General features: G+C 39.8%; 1 protein-coding gene across 1 annotated transcript; it reads left to right on the forward strand.

Annotated features, from left to right (window-relative positions):
• Window positions 1-5,268: 5,268 nt before the first annotated feature.
• Window positions 5,269-9,001, forward strand: LOC128863999 (antigen 5 like allergen Cul n 1-like). Its single transcript, XM_054103457.1, has 3 exons — window positions 5,269-5,453; window positions 5,545-5,945; window positions 8,670-9,001. The coding sequence occupies exons 1-3, from the start codon at window positions 5,316-5,318 to the stop codon at window positions 8,944-8,946; spliced, it is 816 nt and encodes a 271-aa protein (XP_053959432.1). The 5' UTR covers window positions 5,269-5,315; the 3' UTR covers window positions 8,947-9,001.
• The last annotated feature ends 2,611 nt before the right edge of the window (window positions 9,002-11,612 follow it).

The following is an 11,612-nucleotide window of genomic DNA, read 5'->3' on the forward strand; positions in this document are numbered from 1 at the left end:
TCCAGCTTCCCAGTATTCAGGGCGAATTCATGCAACAAACGCTTCAAAACGCTAATATAGAAAATTTGATTAACGATTTGGTCTCTTAGCACGAACTCTTTGAGGCCAATTCGATTGGAATCGTAAAAACAAATGAGCTTCGACTTGATTTTTGACTTCTCCAAACGCGATTTTTTGCGTGGTGGCTCGTTGGGAACCTTCCATTCGGCACTTTCACGCTTATTTTCAGGTTCATTTTGGAAACACCACGTTTCATCACCAGTTGCATTGTTGTAAGGGAAGTTCTCGTCTTTTCTCGCCTCTTTAATGAGGTCTTTCGAATGTTGAATTCTAAGCAATTTTTGGTCCTCAGTTAACTTGTGCGGAATGAAATATGCACAGGCCTTTCGTAAGCTCAAGTGATCACTTAAAATCCGCTAAATCGATGTTTTGGAGATATTTAACTCCGATTCCATGAATTTCAACGATGATTTTGGTTAATTTAAAAATTTGCGAACAATTTCGTTGGAGTTTTCAGTGATTAGTGATTTTGGGCGGTCCGCATGTTCATTGTCTTTTATGTCCTCACAACCGTCTCTGAAACCACTCATGGGACGAGATAGACAATCAGCGTCATACACTTTTTTCATAAATTCAAATGTTTCGGTAAACGTTTTAACCGATTTAAAAAAATGATATTAGCTCTTTGGTTGAAACTCATTTCTGTAGCGATGACACAAACATACTGACACTCTAGACGCAATAACTTCGCTTTCACTGAATCGAATGTCACCAAACTTTCATTGGAACTCAGCTATGGATGTAATTTTTAACGCACTAACTCGTTAAAGAGATGGCGCCATCGAAAACATTTTTACGACGCAGTCTTGTTTATTTTGGACTTCACTTGGACGAAAGCTTATTTAAATAGATATTTTTTTTTATGGTACCTTGTTTATTCATGGTATTCTGAGTTAAGTTTCGAAAAAAACCACCGTATTGCTTATGGACAGGAGCTTCTTGCAGCAAAATCAGTTTCTTCCACACCAATAACATTTAGTGACTGTTCTTTGATGAGTACTTCAAATATTGTATAGTTGTTGTATAACCATTCAGGTTCCACTGTACAATTTTAAACATAAAGAAAAATAGTGAAAAAGTGAGAAGAAATTAAAATTCTTCCTCTTCCTCTACCGTCATAGGGTGCTTTCAATCGAGTTGAGTAGGTTGTTGTGTTGATGTTGAGTTAGTTTGTGTATTGCTGAAAGTTGAGTTTTAAGTGTGGTGAGATTGGAATTGCAGTTCGCTGATGAATTGTGGTAATGTGTTACTTATTTATGAGCAGGTAATGTGTTCCTTATTTATGGCTATCAACATCATTATTATGAATGTTGTTGAAGGTGGACTGGAGAAAATCAAAGGCCTGAGGTTGTGAGATGGATCGAAGAGGAAGTTTGATGATCTGAGTTGATGTTGAATTGTGGAGTAAGATTTAAAATAGGATTTTTAGGGTTGGTAGTTGTGTTAGAATGAGAGACCTGCTGAGAGTTACTCCCAAGTTTGGAATATGCTCCACAATATCAGCTATCCATTCACCACCACTAATGCAGGCGTCGCCCCTTCTCTTCGAGATAACCGAATAGATGGCTGGAACCCGCAAAAATCACTTGAAAAGCGCAGATACGAACAACACATGGGACGGCGCAAAATCAGCAGCCCCGAACCATGTAAGATGGGCAAAATTTGACGTCTTCATCTGTACCACCAAAAGCTGTTGAAGGATAACGTTAAATTAAATATGTCGTCAGCATAATCGAGATGCAGAAGATGCTGTAGCAGGGCAGCATTCAAGACGTCACCAATAATAAGCAAGAACAGCACAGGTGATAGGATACACCCTTGGCGAACGACGCTTTGCATATCAAAGGGGTCAGATAGTTTCCCTTTATGTAGCACGCGACAGCAAGCATTTTCGCATATTGTCCGTATCAAAGATATACAGGGTGCGGCACTCAAAGTGTACCCAATTAAAAGGACATAAATTTAGTTGGGAAAATTACTTTCATTCAATTCGAAGTAAAAACTGTGCCAAAATAATATAAAATTTAGAATATTTACTTTTGCTCGATATGACCACCTTTTGTCTTGACTATGGCCTTGAGATGGTCCAGAAACGAATCACAAGCTGTCCGAATGTGACTTGCAGACATCTTGGCTCACTCGCGGACAATAGCTTTTCTGAGCGTCGCGAGACTGGTGAATCTTTTAGTTCGGATCTTGCTCTCCAAAATGGACCAAAGGGAATAATTCATCGCATTCCCGTCGGGTGAAATTGAGAACCATTGTATGGGCGTTCCGAAGTTAGGAAAGTTGTGTTTTAGTCATTCTTGGCTCACTCGAGCTTTGTGAGACAGTGCCGTGTCCTACTGAAACGTCCATGGTCTGCCACCGAAACGTTCGTCTGGCCACGGCTTCAAAGCAACCGCCAGAATACTTTCCCGAAAATATTTCGCATTTATCTTCACGCCAAGTTCGATGAAAACGATTGGAGAACGCTCATCTGCGATTCTAGCGGCTCCAACCATTACCTGTGACGAGTGCAGCCTCCGGGAGATGACTCAAATTCTCGTATGAACGGTCAGTCAAATAAAACTTATCGTTTTCGTCGTTTACGAACTGCTCAATTTGAGCTTTCGGCCAAGCGAAGCAACTCCTTCGCTCTCTCAAGCCTGACTTATTGCTGCTTTGGTGTGAGATCTTGCGCCTTTTGCATCTTGTACGGCTTGACCTTGAGATCATTTTCCAGTATGCGGCGAATGCTACGGTCAGATATTTTCAGTTCTTTCGCCATTTTATTAGCACTTCGCCGGGGACTTCGCTCAAGTCTCTTCTCCTCCATGACGTTACGCGATGTTACCAGTATTATTGTAACGAGTAATGGTGCGATAAACAAACACTTTATTAACTTTAAGGTGCTCGGGCCCACGAACAATCGCTGGTTGTGACTTTCCAGCCATATATAATGAAATTACACTATTACGTTTGAAATCCATTACTGACTTTCTTTTTTCGCGGCACTTCGAGTGCCGGAACATGTAATTCGGCGGGAATTCCGTCAATGCCGGCAGCCTTGTTGCTAAATGCTGGGCACATCGCCTGGAATGCAAGAATTGGCTTGCAGTTGGAGTGAAGTGTTGATAGAAATCTTCATTTTGTTCAAAAATTTTATGAGCTCTTAGTTTTTCAACATTCTCCCCTCATATTCCTTCAAGGACAGCTACCCCAGCATATTTGGAAGCAAGGCCTGGTGAACCTTTTCACGGATGGCTCAAAGTTGGAAGGGTTTGTTGGCATATGAGTATTCGCAAGGAGACTCAAATTCAGATTACCGGACCACTGCAGTGTAAAAAAGCAACTGATTCACTGATCATTTGTGTAATAACTGTCACGGAGGTTAATATCTACTATGACAACCAAGCGGCAACTAGGACCCCGGGCTCGATGATGGTGCTCTCGGAACTTGTTTGAGTATGCTTGCCTCTTAAAGAGTCTAATCTAATGCCTGACTTCACTTTCGTTCGTATCCGAAGTCTTCAATATAAAGCTCATCTGGGTATTTGGTCATAGCGACATTGCAGGAAACTGCGAGGCGGATGAGCTGACCAGACAGGCGACCTGTGCGAAAGTTTCCCTGCGAAATGAGAGGATTGGGATCCGTTGACTACCGTCCGTCTACTCTGGGAGAGGTGTGCCTCACGTCAATCCAACGAGAACTGCGTAAGTACAAAAACATGAAAGATCGCGAAATCTCTCTCGCCGCGCTAGAGCGATCGTCTGAGGTTAGAAAAATATTATATTAGCTCCCAAATTTTGTGAGTGTTCTTACGGAACACTGGCCGCGAGCTACACATGCTGTGAAACTTGACATTGAAATTGAAATTTGAAAAACAAAGCGAGCCACGAAGCACCTAGACAATGGTAACACCCAAAATACTCAGGCTAAAAAGCCCATTATATTCAAAGTACTGAAAAGTAAAGAGCTAGATAGTCAAGTGGGAAAGGAGGGAAGTGATAGAGAGAAAGAGATAGGAAGTATTAGACACAGAGGCAGATATAGCTTGAGAATAAACCAGATTCTTTGGCAAATCTGAAAATATGCTCCAGTTTGAGAGAACGAATTTTACTTGTTCTGATGATATCGGCACCTAAAATTCGAAGCCTTGCTTTAGCAAAGGTAGAACACTCACATAAAAAATGCTCAGGGCCGTCGGCCTCCTCTAAGCAAGACAGGCAAATCGGATCCTCAATCATTACAATGGTGGTCATATGCTGATCCCATGGGTTGTGTCGAGCAATAATACCGACCATCAACCAAACGTCTTTTGTACCAAGTTTTAGACAAAAGTTCGACAGTATTCACATCACAAAACACTTTGCAATTCTGCGGCGTTCTAGACTGAACCAACGCTCGTTATGTAAATTGCATGCATAATCACAGATCCAATTCATGATTCCTGCATAACTAATTCCGATTAATGGGTCTGGTCCGTGTGTGGGAAAGGCTAATCCGCAGTTGGCCAATTCATCGGCAATTACTTCGAGTCTTTTTTGCGTCACTTTCCATTGAGGTAGAGGTGGAACCATCTCAGTACCTCCTACTTAGCTGTTCCGCTTTCAAGGGGGTAAGTTATAAGTATCTTGGCTCTCATCTGCTTGCGACGCCTGCTCATATAGCAGGCATTCATATAAAAAACTGATGGACTTTGTTGGCAGTACGAAGCGGCTAACACCACCATCACTCAGTCATCGTTTGGTCGTCAGCAATAAATACACATCCATGCCCCCCTCTCTCTTTCTTTCTTCCTTTCTTCCCACCCTTCTTATGTAAAGGAGCATTGGTATCACAAAGGATGTATTTTTTTATTTCGCCCTCTATGGGCAACCATTTCAATCTAACTTAGTTTTTGTAACATTGGTTTGATAACATGAATAATGCCCTATAATTTCTGTTCAAAAATATTTGCTTTGAAATATCTAACTGCTCCTCCATCGATTGTGGTTTATGCTCAAAAGTTCAGTGTTGCAGGTCAGCTCTAGCGCGAACAAGGCAAAAATTCCAAAAACTATTGGGCTTTTGTTCGCTTAGGTTTCGGCTCGGCTTTAAAATTCGATGTTCGGTCCTTCCGAAAACACTTTCTTTATCGCAAACACTTTGCAATTTATTTACTTTCAAATCAGAAGAAATAAATTTTCTTTACTTATTACATCAACTGACGAAAATCAATTTGTAGTTATTTATTCTGATTTCTGATTCTTCAACAGCTAAAATACTTTGAATGCATTTAAATATTGTTTTAGTCTTACTCGTGGCATTGTCATTCAAACTGGGTAATGCATATTTTTATTGTGGGGAAGAAAATGAGAAGAAATTATGTCAAACAAGCAAACATTTCATCTGCCATCCTGAAACTGTGGTAAGTAGAGATGTGTGTGTGTGTGTCTGTCTACTTAAAATAAAGAACAACCAAAATTATGCATTTACTTAATTTACTTTGGAATCACAAGTCTCGCGAAGGTGAAGTGAAAGCTTTCGCTCCCATGACAAACAAATTGAAACGTTTGTTTGTTGATCACCACAATGAGTATCGCAACAAACTGGCTGGAGGGCAGCAGGAATTCAAGGGAGGTGGAAAATTTCCTATTGCCACTCGCATGCGGGAAGTTCTGTGGGATGACGAATTGGCTTATATAGCTGGAGAGCATGCAAAACGCTGCCATATGGCGCACGATGAGTGTCGTTCCACCGAAAGATTTCCAGGCGCCGGACAAAATCTTTTCACAAAAAATCGGGATAGTGAGATGTACACTAAAGCGCCTGAAGTAGTGCTCAGGGCTGTGGATGCTTGGTGGGAAGAATGTGCTCTTGTGGAGGATGGCAATAAGTTGGCAGAAGAATTTCCTGGAGGGTGAGTGAATATGAAACAAATAAAGAATTTGATTGCTTTGGAAATAATGAAAAACTATAAATAGATTTTAAGCAATTATAACTCAGCTCACTGCTGGCTTAAAATATGGTAAAGGATATGTTGGACGCCTAAGCTTTTATTCTGAAAAAACAGCCTAATATACAAGGGGTGCTCGAAACGTTTATGGAATGAAAGAGGAACGAATGTTTGCTTGAAGATTACTTCAGAGTGGCGTTCCATATTTCTCCTTCCTATTTAGATCTATGCATGTGTCTCGCTTTTTCACCTGCAGTATATTTTCCGCAAATCCACTGATGGTTTCCACATTTCTTCAGTGTTTAGCATCTTGGGGATTACATTTTCAATGCTTAAATGACTGACTGTATTCTCCTACGTTCGACGTTTTTGCTCCCAACGTGCGAACTGGAAAAAGGTGTGTTCAGCATTATCGTCGGCTACATCACCGTATATGTCTGGGAGTGTTAGCATTTTCCTATTTTGAACAGGTATTTCTGGAAATTGGCCTGTACAATTGTGTACTCAAAATTAAAAAGAAACCACAATTTTATAAAAAAGTGCGAAATTTTTATGAAAATTTAACAATTGGTACAATGTTTGATACTGAATTAAAGAAATGCCGCGATTCGTTTTTCCGCAAAACAAACATAATTTTTCGCAGATGATACCCGGTCCTAATAACTAGTTGAATCAATGGCCTTGTGGTCTTTGTTAAAGGATGAAATATATTTTTGGAAAAACTACGTTAAATTAAAATAATTGCAAGAACTTACTCGACTCATTTACTGTCTCCGAAAATATTTCTGAAAGGGACTAGAATTTCATCTCTTATAATTCTTATACTTCCTCATTCCTTATTATGAGACTCAAATGCCTTTAATTCAAATATTTAACTAAACTTTATTAAAAAAAGAAACTGTATGTCTTCGGTATGAGAATAAGTTTCCGCTCTCGTAAAAGAGGTGACGCTGCTGATACTATTTCAAGCACCATAAAATACAATTTGTAAAGAGTGGTCTCCACGCTTCCAAAGTGGCAATTTCGACTTGCGTGATGAAGATCGCGAAGGGACATCGCTTCGAAATTGGAAGATACCCAACCACAACAATTATTGGATGAAGATGCATGTCGAACCTTTGATGATGTGTGTAAAAAGTTGGATATTAGCAGATCAACCGTCGGTAAACGTTTGCACGCAATGGGAATGGTCCAGAAAGCATGTAATTGGGTGCCAGATCAATTGAAGGAGAGGAATATCGAGAGACGTTTGGTGACGTGTGAGATGCTTCTTGAACTGCAGAAAAGAAAAGGTGTTTTGCATCGCATCGTCACTCAATATGAACAATGAATCTATTATGATAACCCTAAGCGTCGGAAATGTTGGAGCCACCTAAGTGAATCAGGTCCATCGACAGCGAATACTTTATTCATCCTTCAAAGGTTATGTTGTGCATCTGTTGAGATCAGAAGGGTGTCACCTATTATGGGATCCCTAAACCATCTGAAACCATCACTGGTCATCGTTGCCGACTGCAGCTAATGCAAGTGAATCGAACTCTCAAAGAAAAGCGCCCGGAGTTGGACGGTAGACATGAAAAACTGATTTTGCTGCATGACAACGCCAGAAAACACGTTGCTAAATCGGTCCAGAAATACTTAGAGGTACTGTATTGGGTAATTTTGCCCCGCCCGCCGTATTCCCTAGACATTGCACCTTCGCATTACCATCTGTTAAGATCAATGCAGTCAGCCCCTATTGGAGAGCGGTTCACTTCTTACAAGAGCAACGCAAACTGGCTCAATGAATGAATCAATTCAAAAGAATTCGAATTTTCGTCAGAGGAATCCGTATGTTGCCTGAAATATGGAGTAAAGTTGTAACTTCCAATGGCACATACTTCAGATGATATCAGGTATTATTTAACTGTTTAAATAATTCGTAACTTTAGCTACGGAAGGACGGAAACTTATTCCCATACTCAAAACTTTTTTGTAACGAATGTATTAAGAGGCTAGAAACGTATGAAACAAATCACACTGTGCGATACTTCTAATGCGCAAGTAATGACCATTTTACAAGGTGGCGCAAAATGTATCACTCCATCGGAATATGTATAATGTTTGCAAATGGCGTTGTGCGCCAATCACATTTCGCACTTATGAACTGGGCATTACAGTGTACAAACAGATAAGCACTGGAGTGCATAAAGATCAAAATAAGGATTTCCATCACTCAACATTTTTTTTTTTTGGTTTTAATAAAAACTAAGAACAATTGAATGATTAATTTTGCGAAGAAGTAGAAGCATCCGGTTTGGTGGTGGTTCACGCGGTGGTTGTGAGGTACGCGCGTTTTGCTTCAACAACGCAAGGTAACTCAGGGCTAAACAAGAATTCGAAAAACAGCTTCCAAGCTTTTAAGTTACTATGGCTGCCTAAGCAAGCAGAATGGCATAAGCATTCCTTCATTGTTCAATGCTTAATATAAATAAAAACCACTATGATTTTTTCACGCACAATACTCGTAAATGAAATGTTCACGGCCCCTTCTGCTAACTCACGTTTCTGGCGTTCATTCAGCAAACGCGCACTATTTGCTATTTATATGAAATTCATAAACTATTGCTTTGCATGGCTGAAGTCTTTTAAATTAGCATTAACCTAAAACAATGTAATTTACGTACATATGTAAATCCTTATTTCTAGTGAGCCAGACTGGCACAAAATCGGTCATTTCACTGCGATGGCAAACGAACGCGCTGCATTTGTTGGCTGTGGTGTGGCATTTTGTGATAACTGTACTACGCGCAAATATTGCGTGCATATCACCTGCAATTACTCACGTACAAATTTGGCAAAAAGTTTTATGTACAAAACAGGCGATAAACCAGCATCAGCATGCGACTACTATGAGACTACACCAAGCGAAAGATATCCGAATCTCTGCATAAATAATGGAAAATTTTATAACGACGTCAGTTAGAATTGTAAATATATAAAAGTTGTACTATCATTGTTTGTATGAAGATTAAAATGAAAAAGAGAATTATTGAAATATTATTGCGAGATAATTTTTTATGTTAAATGTTGAGGCGTGAGTACTAAGAAAAGTGCGGTAAGTGACTTGGAAAATTGTTATGTATATATAAAATTGGTGTAGTCTTAATTTGTACATATATTTTGGTCTGAAAAATGAGAGCTCAATGAGTGGGTCCTGAAAATTCTAATTGTCGTATGACAGCCTGTAGACGTGCTCTTGGTGAGCATTTAAATGATGCCATTTTTCCCATATTAATTGTTAAGTGCCATATTTTGGACAAATATGGTGGAACCTGCATCTAAAAGTTTTTCATGTTTTATTTTAAAACAACATCTAGATGCGAATTTTGAAAGTTCCTTTATAAATATCGGCGTGAATTCGTTTGCTATGGATATATGGACAATTTTCCTTGAATATATGGGAGAGGAAAAAATTGTCTTCCTCTCCCAGTGTATTTTTTCTTCTGATTTTCCTTAAAAAATACTGATATAAAAAAAAATTATATTTCACTTGCCCTTATCAGCGATAAAACACCGTTTCGAAATGCTCTAACACTGCTGTTCTCTTAGCATTCACATAACATCACATTTAACATATGCATAACATTACTGTTAACACAAATGTAGGTCCTGCTGTTATTTGCATAAGGCTGTGAACAACTTTTAGCACCAACAAAAACATCAACCTTCCATAACGGCAGCTCGTTAACATTGTCGCTTTTGCTGTTGCCATTTTCACTAAACCAAACACAGATGATGTGTGGGTGTGTGTGTGGGTGTTTGTGAGCGTATGCTTGAGTGGAAGTATTGTAAACGTATGCTTAAATATTTGCGTGGCACCTTCATTCACCTGCTGTCGCATTGCAATTGTGACGAAATGCGGTCGTCTGCTTCGACTTGATTGCCTGATCTCCCAAGCGACATTTATTAGCTTGAATGTTTTCACACCTTCGCGCCGCTTTAATAACACGACAGGGACATTTTAGTTTGAGTAGTCAAGTTAAGAGGCTTGTAGCGGTAAAATACTACTGTGGCAAAGCAGCAGCATTTCAAACGGCATGCTTACATATGTATGTACACAGTTACTTGTGGTTTGTTGGTGCAGGTGCAGGGGCAAGTGCAGATTCAGTTGATGAGTTGTTCGCTTGCCGTACTGCTTAAAAGGTAGTTTATTGCTGTCATTCGTTGTTTTTCTGCTGAATGTTGGCTTCTATCATCGCGCGCTTATTCTATGGAAAGATGGCACAAGCTGGATGCTTCTTCTTACAATTAAATTTTTTCATTCATAACAAGTGAGTGCAAAGTTACAAAAAAAATGTTTGTCTCCAGCGATTGACAGAATTTTGTACATACATACGTATTCATAGCGACCCTATGCATAGTGGTGTGACCAGACCAATAATAACATTTTGTACATAAGAACGTCATCTCTTCATTTTGTTCTGACTTTCTGGTGTTCAAGGCGAAAAACAAAATAAATCAGCACGCCCATCGACAACACTTTGTATAGATTTGCCTTGTTTGTATATTTTCTTTTATCGAAAAGGTTCACTGAAGTCCTCCAAAAAAACAAAAATAGGGATATAGGGGAAGTTGGAAAGAATCGCTACTGTTGCTCGTGAATTTTTGATTTATTACATTGAAAATTATTGTTATTATTTATAGGGGATACATACAATATAATCCAAACTAAATTGACACACTGGCTACTAGGGCCTTCGGTGTACATTGAAAATATTTTAGTATCCTTAAAAAATCATCAGACAACAAGCAGACATAAATAAATTATTTTGATGGTTTAATTTTTGTCTATCAGTGAGTGTTCACAATTGTATCATAAAATTTTGTTATTTTAAAAACCTTTGAAAACTACAACCGCGAAAAAGCTTTCCGGCTTGCATTCTTCTGTTGTTGATTATTTTTTTTTTTGTTGGCACAGACTAGCAAGTACACAATTAAATCCATTGTACTGCACTCGGATTCCCTTTTTAAATTTTCTTTAAATTTGCTCGACCTCCGAAGAAATCTGAGCAGATCTTGTGGTGCCAAGTAGCCAAGGTGGTCACTTCTTAACACATCAGTGCCAAAGACCTTAAGCCTGATTCGAGCGAAGGCGGGGCAGATGCACAGAAAGTGGTCCTCCGTCTCATCCTCTATCCTCCTCTCCACATGCTGGACAGAGTGCAATGTTTGAGACACCCACATTTCCCATGTGCTTTGCCCATAGAAAGTGGCCCGTCATCAGTCCAACCAAACTCCTACAGTTCCCTCTGTTTAGTGAGAGGAGGATCTGCGACAGTTAGTCGGACGTGACAGGTAACATCAGTTTTGTTCATCTGCAGCCTCTATCAGCCTTCCAATCTCCCCTGTGGGATAGAGTAACCCGTTTGCTAACCGTGGCTTTGATGGCTGCAGAAAGGAGTGGCAGAACGGGCTCCGGGCAAAGAAAGTAGGCCTCAGAGTGCATTCTGGCTGTCTAAGGCCATGAGCGCAGCTTGGCTAACGCTGCAGACACATACAGAACTGACTCTCTATCTGTTTCCACAACAAAGTTCATCGCTTCTTGAACAGCATGCACCTCCACTTGAAACACAGATGCATCCATTCCAA

The sequence above is a fragment of the Anastrepha ludens genome, chromosome 5, assembly GCF_028408465.1.
Source record: "Anastrepha ludens isolate Willacy chromosome 5, idAnaLude1.1, whole genome shotgun sequence".
NCBI lineage: Eukaryota > Metazoa > Arthropoda > Insecta > Diptera > Tephritidae > Anastrepha > Anastrepha ludens.